This window comes from Oryctolagus cuniculus, chromosome 1 (genome assembly GCF_051225735.1).
Source record: "Oryctolagus cuniculus isolate XC-2025 breed Fujian yellow rabbit chromosome 1, ASM5122573v1, whole genome shotgun sequence".
NCBI lineage: Eukaryota > Metazoa > Chordata > Mammalia > Lagomorpha > Leporidae > Oryctolagus > Oryctolagus cuniculus.
The window spans coordinates 6,545,640-6,564,961 of NC_142867.1; the positions used below are offsets into that span (position 1 = coordinate 6,545,640).

The following is a 19,322-nucleotide window of genomic DNA, read 5'->3' on the forward strand; positions in this document are numbered from 1 at the left end:
CAAGCTTAGGACGGCCGCGGTGGGGGAGGCAGCCCAGCCTACCCCAGGGTCCGGCCTCGGAGCCCCTCAGTTCGCTTTGGTCCTCCCGGGCCTCAGTGTGCCCATCTGCCGAATGGGTGTGACGACCCCAGTGCCCCCACGGACCCGTCTCCCAGGTCAGCTGTCCTAGCAGAGTGAGATCAGGGACTTGGGGTGGGAGTGGGGGTGGGGCAGGGGGCTGCCCAGCGCGCCGGGCGAGCCGGGGAGGGCGGGAACTACAATTCCCATCCGGCCACGGGGCCGCGGGCCGTCCCAGCCCCTCTCCCTGGACACAGGGCGCTAGGGGAGGCGGAGTGCCCGGGGCGGCCGCCGCCTAGGACAGGGCCCGGCGCGGGCTCAGGCGGGAGCCGGCAGGGGATGCCCAGCGGCCCCGGCGGACTCCGCGACCCCGCGGGACCCCCGCCCCACGCCCCGCCCAGGAGTGCCCCTCGCGGCCCGCCCTCCCACTTCCTGGCCGGGGTCGGCCCCGCCCCGCGCGCCTCCGCCCTCCCACCCTCGCCTCCAGCCGCGGCTCCCATTGGCCGGCGCGCACCTGCCCGTCCGTCGGGGGGCGGGGTGCAGGGCGGGGCTCGGCGCCCAGGTGAGGGCGCGCGGGCGGCGGCGGAGGAAGGTGACAGCGGGGAGGGCGGGAGGGTGGGGGGCGCACGCTCGGAGCCGGCCCGCGCGCGGACCGCCGGACGGACCGACCGACGGGCGGGCATGCGAGAGGCCCGGCCGCAGCCATGGAGCGGCGGCTGCGCGCGCTGGAGCGCCTGGCGCGGGGCGAGGCCGGCGGCGGCCCGGGGCTCGACGGCCTCCTGGACCTGCTGCTGGGGCTGCACCACGAGCTCAGCAGCGCCCCCCTGCGGCGGGAGCGCAACGTGGCGCAGTTCCTGAGCTGGGGTGAGTGGCACGGAGGGGGGCGGCCCAGGGGCGCGGCGCCGGGACCCTCCCCCCGCAGGGACCTCCGCGGCGGCCCCCGACTCCCCGCCGGCACTCGGACTCGCGCGCGCGCTCGCTCCCGCTCCCAGACCCCCGCACGTGTCACCAGCACACGCCTTCACGCAGACGCGCAAACTCGTCCCCAAGGGTGGACCCCCGACGACTGGGCGCTACACGCCCTCCGCGAGCTGCGAATGGGGTTCCTGGCTCGCAGTCACAGCGCCTGCCCCACGCAGACCCCTGCGTGTCCCCGGACACACAGGCCTCCCCCACTTCTCATGGGGGCGACACACAAAGGGGCTCGGGGAGCCACGCACGCACCCCGCAGGCCACACGACCCCAGAGCCGCGGCTGCTGGACACTTGCTCCTGTCCCCACCCAGCTCCCTGCACAAGGGGCCACCCAGCCTGGCCTCAGAACCCAGCCCCCACCCACCCTCGCGGCTTCCTCGGGCTGCTCCTCGCCGCTGGGTAGGGGGCCGGCCCCAGGTGGATCTTCACATCTGAGTCACCGGGAGTGGCTGGCCCGGGGTGACCCTGAGCCCAGTGTGGCACTGGCGCCAGCCCGAGGGCTCCCTGGTCACACCCGGGCGCAGGGGGGGCTGGCAGAGGCAGGGTGAGGCGTGTGTTTGCCCAGTGGGCGACCAGCGTTCCTGGCGCGCCTGAGCTCTGGGCAGACCCAGGGTTCGGCCTGGCACGGCTGAGGGCCTGCCACCACGGCATGCCAGAGAGTGGCCCTGCCTGGCCCCAACACTGCCGTCCGCTCTCCCCAGAACTCCTGCTGTGTGGTGGGTGTGTGACCGTGGTCAGCACCCAGCACAGCCCTGCATATGTGTGCACGCGTGTGCACCTCCTGCCTGCCCCGGGACCCTGGCGTGGGGCATCTGTTGACGTCTCCCGCGGTAACCTGAAGGGTGGTGACTCACTGGTCTCCTGCCCCAACTTGTCCTCACCCCTACCCAGAGCCCCCGTGCCCTGTGGCAGGGCCAGGGGGCCGGGCAGCCCGTCCAGGGTGGCCGGGAGCCTCCTGGGCCCTGGGCTTTGGCCCTTGTCTGGCTGATGGGTCGCTCCCCCCCACTCTGCCGCGCACAGACCTGGGAAAGAGACAATTAATTTCTGTAATGAGGTTCCACTCCGCCCCCGCTGCGGGGGCTCTGCCTGATAAACCAGTGGAGCAGCTCTCTCCCACCCACAGGCCCGCCCAGCTGGCAGGCGGGGGAAACTGAGGCAGGGCGCCAGGCCACAGCTGCTCCCAATCCTGACTCGGTTCCCACGGCTCCGTTCCCCTCCCACGGCCCGCAGGCCTGGGAAGGGCACGCGCGGGGGCTCGGGAGGCCCCTCCTGGAGGTGTTGGGGACCTGGGCGAGGTGGAGGCAAGGCCGGAGGGGCTGGGCAGGCCGGAGGGGATCCTGAGCGCTCACACCTGCAGGTGCCGCCGGCCCCGTGTCAGGGTTTGCCCTGTGAGCACCTGACGATGCCTGCAGGCCCAGCCCCCCCAGGGGCCGCATGGGGCTTGCTCTCCCTGCTGCCCCAGGCCTCACCCCCAGACAGGTGCTGCTGTGCCTCCGGGGTCCTGGGACCCAGGCCCACCCTCCTGAGGCAGAGGTGTCTCCCTGGGGACAAGGAATGTCACCCGTCCAGTTTTCCAAGGCAGGCCCTGGCCCGGCGCTGTTAGGGGGCCAAGAGCTGACGTAGGAATGGTGTCCCCGGGGTCACCTGGCCGGCCGGGGCCAGACCCTGGCCTGGGGAGGGCTACGAGTCCCACCAGCAGCGCCCCTGGGGGCGGAGGCCACCTGGAGACAGGGGTCCTGGGAGGTTGGGCAGCCAGTTGGTCAGCCGAGCCGGGACCCTGCCCGTCCACGGCCTAGAGAAACCACTGGGGGCCCGGCCAGCGCCCTGAGCCCCCTCTGCCCGCAGCCGGCCCCTTCGTGCAGAAGGTGAAGGAGCTGTGTCTGCAGAGAGATGACTTTGAGATCCTGAAGGTGATCGGCCGAGGGGCCTTCGGGGAGGTGAGCAGAGGGCCGGGGAGGGGGCCGGGGAGGGGCCGGGGAGGTGAGCAGAGGGCCGGGGAGGTGAGCAGAGGGCCAGGGAGGGGGCCGGGGAGGGGGCCCGGGGAGGGGCCGGGGAGGGGCCAGGGAGGTGAGCAGAGGGCCGGGGAGGGGGCCGGGGAGGGGGCCCGGGGAGGGGGGCCCCCGGGCGCGGCTCAGCCCCTCCTCCTGGCGGCCCCCAGGTCGCCGTGGTGAGGCAGAGGGACACCGGGCAGGTTTTCGCCATGAAGATGCTACACAAGTGGGAGATGTTGAAGAGAGCCGAGGTCAGTGTGCGGCCCGGGGGCGGGGCGCCGGAGAGGCCTGCGGGGCACCGGGCCACCTTGGCGGCCTCCCCTCTTCACCACGAGCCGTCCTGAGAGCGCGCCGGCTTGTGCCATTCCCCTCACGGCGACACCGAGGCCCAGAGCCCCCAAGCGTGGGCTGCTCTGAGGCCGGCCTGGGGCAGAGCAGAGCTGTGGATGCCCCCCACCCGCACCCTGGGGCTGGCGGGTGGGGGGCCGCTGACCCTGACCCCAGCCCCGCTCCCCAACCTGCTGCAGACGGCCTGCTTCCGGGAGGAGCGAGACGTCCTGGTGAAGGGGGACAGCCGCTGGGTGACCGCTCTGCACTACGCCTTCCAGGACGAGGAGTACCTGGTGCGCGCCTGGCTGGAGCGGGCGGGGGAGGGGCCGAGGGCAGGGGGCAGGGAGGGCCCCCACCCCGGGACCAGGAGGCTCCCCTCGGCTGAGCTCCCTGCCTGGCGTCTGCCAGGGGCCTCTGGGAGGTGGGCTGGTGGCTGCCCCTTGCCCCGCGCTGAATCTGTCCCCCCCACCCCGCTGCCCCGCAGTACCTGGTCATGGACTACTACGCGGGCGGGGACCTCCTCACGCTGCTCAGCCGCTTCGAGGACCGCCTCCCGCCCGAGCTGGCGCAGTTCTACCTGGCAGAGATGGTGCTGGCCATCCACTCCCTGCATCAGCTGGGCTACGTCCACAGGTGGGCCCCGTGTGGCCTTACGTGCTGGGGGCCGCGGTTTGCGGTCGGGGAGGGAGGCCAGAGCGTAGTGCAGGTGGGCGCCTGACTTGGGGTGAGCCGGCAGGTGGGTGGTCTCCCCTGGAGAAGCGTGACCCCCCCGCCAGTGCACGCTGCTGCCCCCAAGTCTCGGCCCTGTGGCCTCCTAGCTTCTGGTCCCCAGCCTTCTCCCACCCACCTGCGCGCACCCAGGAGCGCCTGGGGACACGGACACACACACACGCGCGCGCGCGTGCTCCTCGGCCCTTGGGCGTGTGCCCAACGCACATCTGCCACACAGGCCTTCGCTCCCCCACCTCCCCTCCCCCAGGGATGTGAAGCCGGACAACATCCTGCTGGACCTGAACGGCCACATCCGCCTGGCCGACTTCGGCTCCTGCCTACGGCTCAACGAGAGTGGCATGGTGAGGACCTCACCCCGCCCGAGAGGCAGCAGGGACTCCGGGCCTGGTGGGCCGAGCTCTCCGGAATGGGAGGCGCCGGGCCGGGCCGGGCCGGGCTGGGGTGGGCACTAGGCCTGGCCGGCCTTGGGGGCGTGAGGGTGCCAGGGTCACGGCCAGGAGCTTTGCGCCTCCCGCAGGTGGACTCGTCCGTGGCAGTGGGAACGCCAGACTACATCTCCCCCGAGATCCTGCAGGCCATGGAGGAGGGCACCGGCCACTATGGGCCTCAGTGCGACTGGTGGTCGCTGGGGGTCTGCGCCTACGAGCTGCTCTTTGGGGAGACCCCCTTCTACGCTGAGTCCCTCGTGGAGACCTACGGCAAGATCATGAACCACGAGGTTGGGCCACGTGGCTCTGGGGTCCCAGGGAGGGCAGCGGGGTCCCTGAGCCCGGGGTGGTCAGAGACACCGCTGGGCCCCACCTGACCGGGCCGGCCTGGCCCTGGCCGCAGGACCACCTGCAGTTCCCGCCAGATGTGCCCGACGTGCCCGCCAGCGCCCAGGACCTCATCCGCCAGCTGCTGTGCCGCCAGGAGGAGCGGCTGGGCCGCGGCGGGCTGGACGACTTCCGGAACCATCCCTTCTTCGAGGGCGTGGACTGGGAGCGGCTGGCCACCAGCACTGCTCCCTACATCCCTGAGCTCCGTGGGCCCCTGGACACCTCCAACTTTGACGTGGACGACGACACGCTCAACCATCCAGTGAGTGCCTGGGGACCGCCCTGAGGCCCCAGGAGTCCCTCGAGCCGCTCTGGACTGGGCGTGAGGCCTTCAGAGCCCCGAGCCATGATCACCAGAGCCCGTCCACCTGCACCGAGCTGGGTTGTGCCGCAGGAAGTCCCTGGGGTAGTCCCTTAACCCGAGCTCACGCACGAGCGCGTCATCGTGTGACCATGGAAGGCGGAGTCTCAGAGCTTTGAGGCAGGAGTTGGGACTGGCTCTCGCTCCTGGCTGCGGCTCCCTGCCACCCTCACGGGAGACCTGGAGCGAGACCCCAGCTCCCGGCTGGGATGTCGTCGGCAGCCGGGGGTGCGCCGTGGATGGGAGCTTGCTCCCTGTGTCTCTCGAGCTAGTTAAAAAAAAGATGTTTCTTTTGCTGCAGAAGTTTTCTTTTAACATTTGACAGGCAAAAGTTTTCTTTTTATATTTGAGGGAGCGCGCAGGCCTCAGCCTGGCGCTGGGCCCGCTGACGCCCTGCACCCCCCCCCCCGCAGGGGACTCTGCCACCGCCCACCCACGGGGCCTTCTCGGGCCATCATCTGCCATTCGTGGGCTTCACCTACACCTTGGGCAGGTGAGTCCAGCCCTCGCACACCTGGTGGGGAAGCCAGGGGCTGCCTGGTCCCGTTAGGACCCCGGGAAGGGGAGCAGAGTGAGTTCCTGGCACGGGCACGCCGCAGGCCCCCGTGGGCTGCAGCCCCGCGCCTGGTGCTCAGCGTGCCCAGGGCAGGCTGGGGGAGCACCGGACACAGGACCAGAGGCCTGGAGTCTAAAGCGGCTTTCTCCCCAGCATAGAGGCCGGGCCTGGGCAGGGGGCTGTGTGCGGTGGATGTCTCTTGGATGCGTGAATGACTGGACGGGGGAGGAGGCATCCGGGCCTGGGGGCTCTGCCAGCGCGTGTTGCCCTGTGCCCTCGCAGGCCCAGTCCTGAGAGTGCTGCCGAGCCGGCGAGCGCCGTGGAGCAGGACGTGGAGCTGAGCTGGAAGGACTCAGGTAAGGGGGCGGCTGCCGCAGCTGGGCTGAGGGTGTGGGCCTGGGGCTGCTGCAGGCCCAGCCGCTCGCTTGGGGGCGCTCCCCTCCCCTGCCAGAGGCCCTCGGAGGCACTGCTCGGGGTGCACCTGCTGAGGCCGGGCCATCTGTGTGCCTGGTCTCAGTGACTATTCCTGGCAGAGACGCTGAGGGACGGCAAGGCCCCCTTGTCCCCGCGGGACAGTGACCTGCAGCAGGAGAGGGACCAGCTGCGCCAGGTGAGGGCTGCTTAGGCCGGCTGGTGGCCCAGGGCGCTGTGCCTCCCAGGTCTGTCCTGACCCGGGCCTCGCCCCCCACCCCGACTCCCCAGGACCTGGCTGAGGCCCGGGCAGCGCTGCAGGCGCAGGCACAGGAGCTGTGCCGAGCGCAGAGCCGGCAGGAGGAGCTGCTCCGCAGGCTGCAGGAGGCCCAGGACAGGGAGGCGGCCGCGGCCAGCGGGGCCCAGGCCCTGAGCGCCCAGCTGGAGGAAGCCCAGGGCGCCCGGAGAGAGGTGAGTGACGGGGCGGGTGAGGACAGCCGCCGGGCTCTGCCGCCGTGACCCTCAGCGTGACCACAGGACCCTGGGCGGGGGCGGGGGCTTGGTGCCAGGGGCTGGGTCCATCACAGGCCTTGGCAGCCCGCTGTGGCTCTGGGGTTCCGGGCCTTGGGACGGCTGGGGGGTGGGGCGGTCTGGGTCACACTCGCCGTGGCTGGCGCAGCCCATGGCTGTAGCAGAGCAGGGTCGGCACCGGCCTCTGCACCTGTCACAGCTGGAGGCCCGGGTGGCCACCCTGAGCCGGGAAGTGACGCAGCTCCAGGGACAGCACGAGCGAAGCCGTGACAAGGACACCTCCCAGGCCGAGGTAGGGAGTCCTCGGTCACTTTGGGGGGGAGGATGCACCCTCAGGGTGACCCCACTCGAGCCCGCGGGGGTGGGGGAGCGCTCGGTCCCCGCCCTGACACTGCTGCGTCCTCAAGTCCTCGCACACAGCCTCTGAGGCCAGCGGCTCGGGAGCGCCCCAGGGTGGGCCTGACGAGGCCCAGCTGCAGAGGGAGGCGGCGGCGCTGTGTGAGCACCCGGAGCAGGCCTGCGGCCTCGGGTGAGCCGGCGGCCGGGGGCGGCAGGGCTGGGCCCGCCCGCACCGGGCTGCGAGTCACCACCTGGGCCGTGTCCTCCCCAGGCCAGGCGGGAAGGAGGAGGCCCTGCGCCGGCTGCAGGAGGAGAACGCGCGGCTGAGCCGGGAGCAGGAGCGGGTGAGCGGGTCGGGCGGGGCAGCGGGGCGGGGGCAGCGCCACCGGGGCCCCAGCCCACATCAGGTGAGCGCCCGGAGACCGACACCCCTTCCCGCCTGGCCCAGCTGGCCGAGGAGCTGGAGAGGGAGCAGCAGAGCAAGCGGCAGCTGGAGGGCGAGCGGCGGGAGACGGAGAGCAGCTGGGAGGCCCAGATCGCCGACATCCTTACCTGGTGTGCACGCGGGCCGGGGCGGGGCGGGGCGGGGCCAGCGCGGGGCGGGGCGGGGCCGGGCCGGCAGAGGGGCTGCCCGGGACCTCAGCCAAGCCCCTTCCTGCTTAGGGTGAATGACGAGAAGGTCTCCAGGGGCTACTTGCAGGCGCTGGCCACCAAGATGGCCGAGGAGCTGGAGTCCTTGGGGCACGCGGGCCCCCAGACGCTCCCTACCCGGCCTCTGGTGAGCCCCCGAGACGCCCAGGGAAGCGGGTGGCGGAGCTGGGGCTGGGAGGGGCCGCCGGGGCAGCCGGCTCACAGGGGCTCCTGCGGGGGTGCCCGACCTCCAGGACCACCAGTGGAAGGCGCGGCGCCTGCAGAAGATGGAGGCCTCGGCCCGGCTGGAGCTGCAGCTGGCGCTGGAGGCCGAGATCCGCGCCAAGCAGGGGCTGCAGGAGAGCCTGACCCGGGCGCAGGAGGCCCAGCTGCAGGCGGAGCGGTGAGGCCGGGGGAGGCGGGCGGGCGGGCGGGCGGGCGGCCTGAGTGGAGCCCGTGACGAGCCCGTGCCCCTTCCCGGCAGCCGGCTACAGGAGGCGGAGAAGCAGAGCCAGGCCCTGCGGCAGGAGCTGGCCGCGCTGCGCGAGGAGCTGCGGGCCCGTGGGCCCGGGGGTCAGTGTCCGGTCCCCACCCCGGCCTCCGGGTGCCCCAGGGGGCTCCCAGGACGTAGACCCCGTGACCCGGCACTCACCGGGACCTGTGTGACAGCCCTGGCCCTCCCCCGCCAGCCATCACCCCATTTTATTGACGTGGGGCCTGGGGTCCCCGCTCAGCCCTGGGACCCCTGCCCCCGTGACCCCTGCCCCCATGACCCCTGCCTTTTCTCTGCAGACGTCAAGTCCTCGAATTCCCTGATTCCTTTCCTGTCTTTCCGGGGCGCAGAGGTAAGACTGCAGGTGCAGGGCCCTGAGGCCAGGTCCTAGCCAGAGGCACGAGGGCCTTAGCCTCGTCCTTCCCTCCCCATCCCCAGGATTCCGCCAAGGACCCTGGCACCTCGGGAGAGGCCCTGAGGCCTGGGATGGAGCCGGAGCTGAGGCCTGAGGGCCGGCGCAGCCTGCGCGCGGGGGTGAGTGTGGGCGGGGCCCCCTGGGAGTGGGCGGGCCGCACCCCTGCCCCCCCTCACCGGTCACGTGCCCTCTACAGGCTGCACTGCCCCGAGTGCCTGCGGCTCCCACGGCCCCTGCAGAAGGCCCTCCTGCTAAGGTCAGCCTCCGGAGGGGCGGCGCGGGGTGGCAGCCCAAGGCCCTAGACGCGCTGGAGCCCAGGGTGGGCACCGCCGCCCGGCTCGGCCACAGTGACAGCGTGTCCCCCTCTGCAGCCCGGCTCACACACGCTGCGCCCACGGAGCTTCCCTTCCCCCACCAAGTGTCTCCGCTGCACCTCGCTCATGCTGGGCCTGGGCCGCCAGGGCTTGGGCTGTGACGGTGAGGCCCCCCCCAGCCCAGGGCCTCCTCCCGGTTAGATTTCCTCCTACTCGGCTTCGCTCGTCTCCCGGGGTGGGGGCCCGGTGGTGGCTCAGGGGAGCTGGGACTGGGAGGCCTGGTGCAGGGCTGGCCCCACCCAGCCCCACGCGCCCTCTCCCGCGTCCCTTGCAGCCTGCGGCTACTTCTGTCACTCAGCCTGCGCCCCACAGGCCCCACCCTGCCCTGTGCCCCCTGACCTCCTCCGCACGGCCCTGGGCGTGCATCCCGACACGGGCACAGGCACCGCCTACGAGGGCTTCCTGTCGGTGAGCTGGGGCTGGGGGCAGGGGTGTCTGGGGTCGGGGGCGGAGGTGCCAGGACTCCGGGCTCTCCTCCCACGCCTCCCTCCTCCCGCACAGGTGCCTCGGCCCTCGGGCGTCCGGCGCGGCTGGCAGCGCGTGTTCGCGGCCCTCAGCGACTCCCGCCTGCTGCTGTTTGACGCCCCCGACGCGCGGCTCAGCCCGGCCAGCGGGGCCCTCCTGCAGGCCTTGGATCTGAGGTCAGCAGGGGGCAGGGGCACAGGCAAGGGACGAGCGCCCGAAGGGGGGCAGCCGGGGACAGCGTGGCCTCTGACCCGCTCCGTGGATCTCCCAGGGACCCCCAGTTCTCGGCCACCCCTGTCCTGGCCTCTGATGTTATCCACGCCCAGTCCAGGGACCTGCCGCGCATCTTCAGGGTGAGTGTGGGGGCGGGGCCCCGTGCTCCCCGGCTCTGGCTCACCCGACACGTCTAATCTCCTCCCCGCCCCCTGGCCCGGGTACAGGTGCCCACGGCAGCCCCCTTCTGTCCACTGGGAGCTCTCTCGTGGGACTCTGGCCATGGCCCGCCTTGCTTGGGACCCTCCTGTGGCCTCCCGTGGTCCTCCGGGTGCTTCCGACTGAGGCCTTGAGACGCCACAGGCCTGAGCCTGCCTCTGCTGTGGCCATGCCCGGCCGTCTCTAGCTCCCAGAGTGCCCTGGGCGCCTGGTTCTCAGTCCTCACGCTGTGTCCCCCCCCCCACAAAATCGCCCCTCCCTGGCGAGTCTGCTCCTCCCTCAGCCTCCAGGCGCCCACCCCGTGTTCCCCCACGCTGCGGCCCCTTCCCGTCACGGTGCCAATCACAGGGCTCTGGGTTCTTGTCTGCCCGCCCTGTGTGGCTTGTCCCCTGCCGTAGACCACGCCTAGCCCTGCAGCCTGCGAGCTCCGGGTCGGTGCTGACAGCTGGAGGAGGAGGAGCGGGAGGAGGAGGAGGGGAGGAAGGGCAGGAGGCTGCTGGCCCGCTCGCCGGCTTCCAGCAGGGGTCCCTGCCCACAGGTGACGGCGTCCCAGCTGACCGTGCCGCCGACCACGTGCACCGTGCTGCTGCTGGCCGAGAGCGAGGCGGAGCGGGAGCGCTGGCTGCAGGTGCTGGGCGAGCTGCAGCGGCTGCTGGCGGACAGCCGGCCGAGGCCCCGGCCCGTGTACATCCTCAAGGAGGCCTACGACAACGGGCTGCCGCTGCTGCCCCACACGCTCTGCGCGGCTGTCATCGGTGAGCTGGGGTGGGGCTGCGGCCCGTCCAGGCAGAGGCGGGGCCGCCCCGGCCAGGAGCGCTCCTCTGCGCACAGTGGTGTGGAGAGCCCAGGGCAGGGGCCTGGCCTCTCGCCACGGAAGTATTCCTCTGTGCCTCAGTTTCTGCTTCTAAAAGAATCTTAAGCGAGAGAGGGAGCAAATTTATTTATTTATTTATTTTAAGATTTTACTTACTGGAAAGGCAGAGTTACAGATAGAGACAGGGAGAGAGAGAGAGAGAGAGAGAGAGAGAGATATCTTCCATCCACACTGGCCCACTCCCCCAAGTGACTGCAATGGCTGGGCCGGGCCAGGCTGAAGCCAGGAGCCTGGAGCTCCATCCAGGTCTCCATGGGGGCGGCAGGGGCCCTAGCACTTGAGCCAACAACAGGCAGGACTGGAACCTGCTTCGATGTGGGGGGCTGGTGTTGTGGGCAGCAGCTCCACCCGCCGCACCTCTGTCACAGAAAACCGGGTGACCTGGGGGAGCCTCACCCCTCCTGTGTGCAGGAAACAGCTACGAGGGGCACCGTGTCCGGCCAGGAGCCTGGGCCTCCGCAGGGCGGCTCCGTGACTGATGGCTGGGAAAGACAGGGGTGCCACGGGGCTGCAGCCCAAGCCCCCAGAGCCGAGGGGTCGCGAGGTTGCCCCGGGCCAGGCCGGAGCCAGAGGGGAGGGGGCTTGCACTCAGCGCGCTGCTCCTCTCTTCCGCATGGGAAAGGTGCCATCACTGTTCGCTTCGGCAGAGAGGTGACGTGGCTTACCCACAGCCGGGGCACCTCTCTCCTTGTCCCCGCCACCAAGCTGGCCCACGCTGGGGGAGACAGGTGCAGTGATGGGCGACCGTGCGAGGTCTCCACGCGCCGCCTCAGCAAGGCAGGCAGTGGCCCCTCATCCCCTGGGCTGGCGGTGACCCCTGACCTGCCCCCTGGCCTCCCTCCACCAGACACGGAGCGGCTTGCCCTGGGCACGGAGGAAGGGCTCTACGTGATCCACCTGCACAGCCACGGTACTGGCAAGGCTGGGCCGGGCGGCGAGGGGACTGCCAACCTCAGGGAACGGGGGGCCGCGGGGCTGGCCGGCTCCTCACCCGCCCGCCCCTCTCGTGCCAACCCCACAGACATCTTCCAGGTCGGGGAGTGCCGGCGGGTGCAGCGGCTGGCCGTGAGCCCCACGGCGGGCCTGCTGGTGGCGCTGTGCGGCCGCGGCCCCAGCGTGCGCCTCTTCCCCCTGGCCGAGCTGGAGAGCGCCGAGGCGGCGGGCGCCAAGATCCCCGAGTCGCGAGGCTGCCAGGCGCTGGCCGCCGGGCGCATCCTGCAGGCCCGCACCCCCGTCATCTGTGTCGCCGTGAAGCGCCAGGTGCTCTGCTACCAGCTGGGTCCCGGCCCCGGGCCCTGGCAGCGGCGCATCCGGGAGCTGCAGGCGCCCGCCCCCGTGCAGAGCCTGGGGCTGCTGGGCGACCGGCTGTGCGTGGGTGCCGCGGGGGCCTTCGCGCTGTACCCGCTGCTCAACGAGGCCGCGCCCCTGGCCCTGGGGGCCGGCCTGGGGCCCGAGGAGCTGCCACCGTCCCGCGGGGGCCTGGGCGAGGCGCTGGGCGCGGTGGAGCTCAGCCTCAGCGAGTTCCTGCTGCTCTTCACCACCGCCGGCGTCTACGTGGACAGCGCTGGCCGCAAGTCTCGCGGCCACGAGCTGCTGTGGCCAGCAGCGCCCACGGGCTGGGGTAAGGCCCGTGCACGGCCTGGCTGTGGTGTTCCAACCTCCTGAGCTGGGTGCCAGAGGCCCTGCCCAGGCCGCCCTCCCTGCAGTGTTTCCTCCCTGGGCCGTGCACCTGCTCCCGTCCCGTCTTAGCTGCGGCTCCTGTGGTGCCCGCCGGGCTTGCTGTCGGGGTCATCACCGCCTCCCTGCCCCACCGGCCCGCCCTCTGCTCCTTTGCTCTGCTCGGCCTCTCCTGCCTCTCACGCCCTCCTGCTTAGGCGTGGGGGCGATGCAGAGGCGGCTGGGGCTTGCTTCCTCCTGCACATCCAGCTCCCGGCCCGGCACGGGCAGGGCTGCGGATGTCGGGGGGAGGGCGCGGGCAGCCTGGTGCGTGCCCGAGCGAGCGACCGCTTGGTCTTGGAGGGGTGGGTACAGCACAGACATCTGGGGCCAGACCCCAGCGCTCCCTGCCAGCTGGGGGACCTTGGCGTTACTTGGCCCACGGTTTCCGCTCCCCGCTCTGTGATCACAGGTGTCTGTCTACTGCGCTCCCGGGCTCTGCCGTCTTGGGGTTGGGGGGCACGGCTGGGAGACCCGGAGGAAGGGTCTTTGCGTGGGGCTGGCGGGGAGTCGGCTGTGCGGCAGGGAGACAGGTACCTGGCACAGCTCGGGCCGTCTCCCACCTGCAGGCTACGCAGCCCCCTACCTGACAGTGTTCAGCGAGAACTCCATGGACGTGTTCGACGTGCGGAGAGCAGAATGGGTCCAGACCGTGCCGCTCAAGAAGGTGAGGGTCTGCCCAGCCCCCCGCGGCGCTCACGCCGGAGCGGGCCCGCCGCCCCGCCTGACCGCTGTGCCCGCTGCCGCAGGTGCGGCCCCTGAATCCAGAGGGCAGCCTGTTCCTCTACGGCACCGAGAAGGTCCGCCTGACCTACCTCAGGAACCGGCTGGCAGGTGAGGCAGCGAGCGTGTGCCTGCCTACGCGCATGCGCCGCCGACGGGGCCGCGGGCACCTGCGGCCACCCGCGGGCACCCCCAGCTCTCTAACGCTCCCACAGAGAAGGACGAGTTCGACATCCCCGACCTCACCGACAACAGCCGGCGCCAGCTGTTCCGCGCCAAGAGCAAGCGGCGCTTCTTCTTCCGCGTGTCGGAGGAGCAGCGGCAGCAGCAGCGCAGGTGCGCGTGCGCGGCGGGGCCTCCAGCCTGGGGGCGGGGCCTCCAGCCTGGGGGCGGGGCCTCCTGCCTTGGGGGCGGGGCGCGCACTGGGCTCCCTGGCTGCCCCCTTCCCACTCCGCCGTCTGCCCGCAGGGAGATGCTGAAAGACCCGTTTGTGCGCTCCAAGCTCATCTCGCCGCCCACCAACTTCAACCACCTGGTGCACGTGGGCCCCACTGCGGGGAAGGCCGGAGCTAGGGACCACGTGAGTCCGCTGCGGCCAGTCACGTGCTGGCCCCGCGCAGGCCTGCGTGGTCACCTGGGCCCTGAGGCCTGTGACTCATCTCTCCGGCACCTGTCCCGGCGAGGTGGGGGCGGGGCAGCCTGCAGCTCCCGGTCCCAGCCCCTCCACCCTGTCCCCCAGCAGGCCCCGGAGAAGGCCCGAGGAGCCCGCAGCTCCGGCCCGCAGCGCCCGCACAGTTTCTCGGAGGCGCCGCGCCGTCCGGCGTCCATGGGCAGCGCCGGCTTCCCGGGAGACGCAGACCCCAGTAAGGCAGCGCCTCGCCCCTCCCCTCAGTTCCTGCCCGCCCGCTGCGGCCGCCTGAGCTCTGACCTTGGCCTTTTGTTGTGCCCCCCCATTCCCCCCCCCCCGGAGCAGAGAAGAGGAAGCCTTGGACGTCTCTGTCCAGCGAATCAGTGTCCTGCCCCCAGGCCTCTCTGAGCCCCGCAGCCTCCGTGGTGCAGGTGAGCCGACCACGCAGAGGCCCCAGGGGTCCATCCGTGCCCACCCTGCTCGCCCTCCTCCCAGGGGCAGGCTGTGCTCTGTCCCAGCCCCAGAGGGCTGCGGGCGCCCCCTGGAGACTTGGCTCTGGCTCCAGCTGGGTGGCCCTGGGCACGGTGCCTCCCCTCCCCGGGCGGGCTCGGCTCACGTGTGAAATGAGCTCATCCCAAGGAGAAGGGCTCAGCATCGCCTTGGTGTGGGGAGGAGAGCGCCAGGGGTTCTGCACACCCCCAGCCGTCCCTGGGGCCTGGGGGGGCGGTCCGAGGAGGGAACCGGGCCTGCTGGGGGAGGGGGAGGGGCTGGGGCCCTCCAGCCACACCACTTGGCCAGCTCCGGGCCCTGGGATGGCCACGTTTGCCCCTCCCCATGCACCTGCTCTGGTGCCCATCCCTGTCCTCAACCCGACAGCCAGGCTGCCTGCGAGAAGCCGCTCTGGACACCCGGTCGGGTGACCCCTGCCGTGCTGTGGTTTCCTTCTGGGTGCCGGTGCTCCCTCACCTGCGGGCGCCTCCTCCATGGTGGGGGTCAGAGTACAGCGCGTGGAAGCGCAGGAGAGTGGACCGAGGGGACTCGCCGGGTGCCGAGGAGCGCCCCGCACCCCACCTCATCTCCAGCTTCCTCCCACACCTGACGGCGGCAGCGATGGGCGCTCCGGAAGCCTCGAGGTGCTGGCCTGGCCAGCAAGGGGTCCTGCCCGCCCTGACTTCCTGCTCCCGCCCCGCCAGGTCTCAGAGCGGCCCCGGAGCCTCCCCCCAGCTCCCGAGTCCGAGAGCTCCCCTTGAGCCGTCTGGCGGTGCCCACCCAGTCCCAGGAGAGACGGACGCGGCGCGAGGGAGCACGGAGCTCCAGGAACGGCAGTCCTGGCGATGCAGACCCGGACAGGGAGGGCCCGAGCCGGACAGTGCCGGAGCCGGGGGCTGGCCTGGGTTCTCGCGGCTCCCAGCCCTCCACCTGCCAGCCCTGGAGGAGGATGGCTGGGACTGGGCTGACCGTGCCAAAGCTCTCATTCCCAGTGCCACGCCCCGGGGGCTCGGAAGGATCCGGTGAGGGATGGAGAGGGACCCGGTCCCTGAGAGCAAGTGGCATCCGTCCATGGACTGTGCGGCCCCGGCTGAGGCCCACATGGGGCGGGTCTGGTTCTCTGCTCAGGACTGGGGGGCCGGGGGGGGGCGGAGACCGGCTGTGATGCAGAGGAAAGGAGGGGGAAGAATGTAGGTGAGGAGGAGGAGCAGAGAGGGAGGGAGGGGGCAGGAGGAGAGGAGGAAGGGGGCAGGAGGAGAGGAGGGAGGGGGCAGGAGGAGAGGAGGGAGGGGCAGGAGGAGAGGAGGGAGGGGCAGGAGGAGAGGAGGAAGGGGGCAGGAGGAGAGGAGGGAGGGGTTAGGAGGAGAGGAGGGAGGGGGCAGGAGGAGAGGAGGGAGGGGGCAGGAGGAGAGGAGGGAGGGGTTAGGAGGAGAGGAGGGAGGGAGCAGGAGGAGAGGAGGAAGGGGGCAGGAGGAGAGGGAGGGAGGGGGCAGGAGGAGAGGAGGGAGGGGTTAGGAGGAGAGGAGGGAGGGGCAGGAGGAGAGGAGGGAGGGAGCAGGAGGAGAGGAGGAAGGGGGCAGGAGGAGAGGAGGGAGGGGTTAGGAGGAGAGGAGGGAGGGGTTAGGAGGAGAGGAGGGAGGGGTTAGGAGGAGAGGAGGGAGGGGGCAGGAGAGGGATGCAAAGGAGGGGTCCTGGAGAAGAGGAGGGAGGGGCAGGAGCTGGGGGCTTGGCGGCAAGGAGGTCCATGAGCAGAGCTTGGTCAGCTGTTCCGCCCAGTGGGGGGACTCAGGCAGGGACAGGATGGGGTGGGTATTTATAAAGGCCTCTGGTGGGAGCCGGCACCGGGTGGGGGCCCCTGGAGGTCTCGGCCCTTCCCACAAGGGGCCCCTTTTTCTCCAAGCTTCAACCGACTGTGTTAGGGGAACATGGGGGTGTTTTAGTATTGACTGCAGTCATTATTGTTATTGTATTACTATTTTTATTAAACCTCCCCCTACAAACACATGGGGGGCAAATAAGTATTTATCTCCTCGAGGGCCACTCTCCCGGAAGGGACAGGCCCTGAAGCTCTGTGAAGCTGCAAGAAATCAATAAAGACAGCTTTGTGCGCTGCGGCCGCCCGCCTCTGCCCCGTCCTGTGCCGTGGAGCCGTGTGGTGGGCGTGGGGGTAGCACAGAGCTGAAAACCACTGCTTGTAACTCGCACACCCGGGCCAGAGCGTTCTCCAGCTCCCTGCGAAGGCACCTGGGAGGCAGCAGGTGCTGGCCCCAAGGGCTTGGGTCCCTGCACCCACATGGGAGACCCGGGTGGAGCTCCTGGCTCCTGGCTTTGTGGTCCAGCCCCGGCTGTTGTTGGCATTTGGGGAGTAAACCAGCAAATGAAAGATTGCTTACTCGCTCTCTGCTTTTCAAATAAATCTTTAGTTAAAGGGGGGGGGGGGGCACTGTGGTGTAGTGGGTAAAGCCACTGCCTGTAGTGCCGGCATCCCATATGGGCGCTGGGATTTGAGTCCTGGCTGCTCCACTTCTGATCCAGCTCTCTGCTGTGGCCTGGGAAAGCAGTAGAAGATGACCCAGGTCCTTGGGCCCCTGCACCTGCGTGGGAGACCCAGATGGAGTTCCTGGCTCCTGGCTTCAGGTGAACCCAGCTTCAGCCATTGTGACCATTTGAGAAGTGAACCAGTGAATGGAAGACTGACTCACTCTCTCTCTCTGCCTCTCAAGCTCTGCCTTTCAAATAAATTAAAAAAAAAAAAAAAGTGGGGGATGCCATGGAGGGAAGAGTGCGGCTGTTACGGACAGTGCTTCTGTGTGCTTTCGAGAACTGGGGGACACTCCTGCAGGTGCCCAGAGCCCCAGCAGCAGTCAGGGTGAGCACCCCCGGGCCAGCATGGTGCACCTGACATCAGCTGTGGCCTTGGGCAGAACTGGGCCATGGCTCAGCAGGAAGCCAATTTCCCACTTGGCTCTAGTCTTCCACCCACGCCTGCCACCTTGTACCTGAGTGCCCAGGTACCGCAGGTCACAGAGCAGGCCAGAGAGGGCTAGAAGCAGACCTGGGGGCTGCAGCTAGGCGCTCCAGCACCCTGCGGCCCCCACCCAGGTATTGGCAGCTGGGAGGCGTCCCACTTGTTCTTAGCTGGACTGTCCGTGGTTGGGAAAAACCCGGGCTTCAATGCTGGACTAGGCAGGCCCGGGGCAGGGGACCGAGCCCTGAGGCTCGTGGTGGGCCCTAATCCTAGCGGCCAGCACCGAGGAACCTAGTTGGGAATGGGAGTTGGAAGCTGTCCGTGGAATCCTACGGCCTGGATAGGAGCCCAGGCTTGAGTCAGACGACCTGGATTCTGGGGTAGCTATGCCCTCGTGGGTAAGATTGCTACGCCAGCATGCCACCTTGCCCTAAGCCTCAGTTTTCCCATCTGTAATGAGATTCACAAAAACCTCAGAGCCTGTGTTGTAGCATAGCAGGTAAAGCCACTGCCAGCAGTGCCGGCATCCCATATGGCTGCCGGTTCGAGTCCCGGCTGCTCCTCTTCCCATCCAGCTCTCTGCTGTGGCCTGGGAAAGCAGCAGAAGATGGCCCGAGTCCTTGGGCCCCTGCACGTGCGTGGGAGACACCCAGTTGGAATTCCTGGCCCCTGACTCAGACCCCTGAGCCTGAGTCAACCTCCGCCTCTGTGGCCATTGGGGGAGTGAACCAGCAGATGGAAGATGGAGTTTTTCCCCTCTGTCACTCTGCTTTTCGAATAAAAATAAATAAATCTTAAGAAAGAAAGAAAAAGACTGGGGTGGTGCTCTGGCAACCCCGGAAGCTGGGGAGAGGCACAGAGCAGCTGCTTCCCTCCCGGGCCTCGGGAGGAGCCGTGCCTGCCAGCAACCAAACCTGACTTCCAGCCTCCAGAACAGAGACGGCAGGTTACTGTTCTTCCTTTCTTTATATATATTTATTTATTTACTTGAGAGGTAGAGTTACAGTGAGAGCGAGCGAGCGAATGAGAGACAGAGAAATGTCTTCCATCACTGGTTCACTCCCCAAATGGCCGCAACAGCCAGAGCTGAGCCAATCCGAAGCCAGGAGCCAGGAGCTTCTTCCGGGTCTCCCACGCGGGTGTGGGAGCCCAAGGACCTGGACCATCTTCTACTGCTTTCCCAGGCCACATCAGAGAGCTGCATCAGAAGTGGAGCAGCCGGGTCTCGAACTGGCGCCCATATGGAATGCTGGTGCTTCAGGCCAGAGCATTAACCCACTGCCCACAGCACCAGCCCCTGTCCTGTCTTTCAGTCTCTCTTAACCCAGAACAAGTCCTCTTCCTCCCTGTTCTGTCACATTGCCAAGGCTCCAAACCAGTTCTAGAGAACGACCTTGGATTCACACCTAATGGTTTCCTCAATAAATTCAGATTAAAATCTTTCTTGTCAGGAATATAACCTATGGGGCTGGCACTGTAGTATAGTAGGCTAAGTTTCTTCCTGCAGCCCTGGCATCCCATATGGGCACCGGTTCAAGTCCCGGCTGCTCCACTTCTGATCCAGCTCCCTGCTAATGTGCCTGGGAAAAGCAGCCCCAGATGGCCCAAGTCCTTGGGCCCCTGCACCCACTTGGAAGACCTGGAAGAAGCTCCTGGCTCCTGGCTCCTGGGTTTGGCCTGGCCCAGCTCCACCCATTGTGGCCATCTGGGGGGTGAACCAGCGGATGGAAGACCTCTCTCTCTCTCTCTCTCTGCTTCTCTGTAACTCTGCCTTTCAAATAAATAAATCTTAACCAGCCAAACAAAAAAATCCTTAAGAGACAACTGTTATTAACCCAGTCATAGATTTTATTTGATTTCACTTGTGGAGCTCCCGGACGTAGCCAGTATGTTTGTTTTCATTTTTATTTGAAGCAGAGAGAACAGACAGAGATCTTTTCTCCACTGATCCACCATCCAAATGCCCCAACAGCCAGGGCGGGGCCAGGCTGGAGCCAGGAGCCAGGAGCTCCATC

The 19,322-nt window shown here is 69.0% G+C and overlaps 1 protein-coding gene across 4 annotated transcripts; it reads left to right on the plus strand.

Annotated features, from left to right (window-relative positions):
- The first annotated feature begins 323 nt into the window (after positions 1-323).
- Positions 324-15,510, plus strand: CDC42BPG (CDC42 binding protein kinase gamma). 4 transcript variants are annotated; one of them, XM_070068843.2, is made up of 36 exons: positions 324-921; positions 2,877-2,968; positions 3,190-3,273; positions 3,550-3,645; positions 3,837-3,985; positions 4,332-4,425; positions 4,602-4,802; positions 4,916-5,164; positions 5,677-5,756; positions 6,102-6,175; positions 6,353-6,429; positions 6,522-6,701; positions 6,961-7,053; positions 7,169-7,290; positions 7,372-7,444; positions 7,549-7,655; positions 7,764-7,878; positions 7,985-8,133; positions 8,215-8,303; positions 8,523-8,575; positions 8,662-8,757; positions 8,835-8,894; positions 9,010-9,148; positions 9,287-9,420; positions 9,514-9,653; positions 9,749-9,830; positions 10,448-10,664; positions 11,631-11,693; positions 11,805-12,404; positions 13,069-13,166; positions 13,249-13,333; positions 13,438-13,558; positions 13,691-13,802; positions 13,965-14,085; positions 14,196-14,281; positions 15,044-15,510. In XM_070068843.2, the coding sequence occupies exons 1-36, from the start codon at positions 762-764 to the stop codon at positions 15,098-15,100; spliced, it is 4,548 nt and encodes a 1,515-aa protein (XP_069924944.2). In that variant the 5' UTR covers positions 324-761; the 3' UTR covers positions 15,101-15,510. The 4 variants fall into 4 exon arrangements, with proteins under 4 accessions (XP_069924944.2, XP_069924941.2, XP_089163683.1 ...); XM_070068840.2 differs by having other exon boundaries at positions 13,962-14,085; positions 15,044-15,499; XM_089307557.1 differs by having other exon boundaries at positions 325-921; positions 9,010-9,115.
- The last annotated feature ends 3,812 nt before the right edge of the window (positions 15,511-19,322 follow it).

Bases quoted from the DNA above. Each gene is read 5' to 3' on its own strand.
- CDC42BPG (XM_070068840.2), top strand. From the start codon at position 762: ATGGAGCGGCGGCTGCGCGCGCTGGAGCGCCTGGCGCGGGGCGAGGCC. The intron at 7,656-7,763 runs GTGTGCACGCGG...CTTCCTGCTTAG, and splicing joins ATCGCCGACATCCTTACCTG to GGTGAATGACGAGAAGGTCT. The intron at 9,421-9,513 runs GTGAGCTGGGGC...CCTCCCGCACAG, and splicing joins CCTACGAGGGCTTCCTGTCG to GTGCCTCGGCCCTCGGGCGT.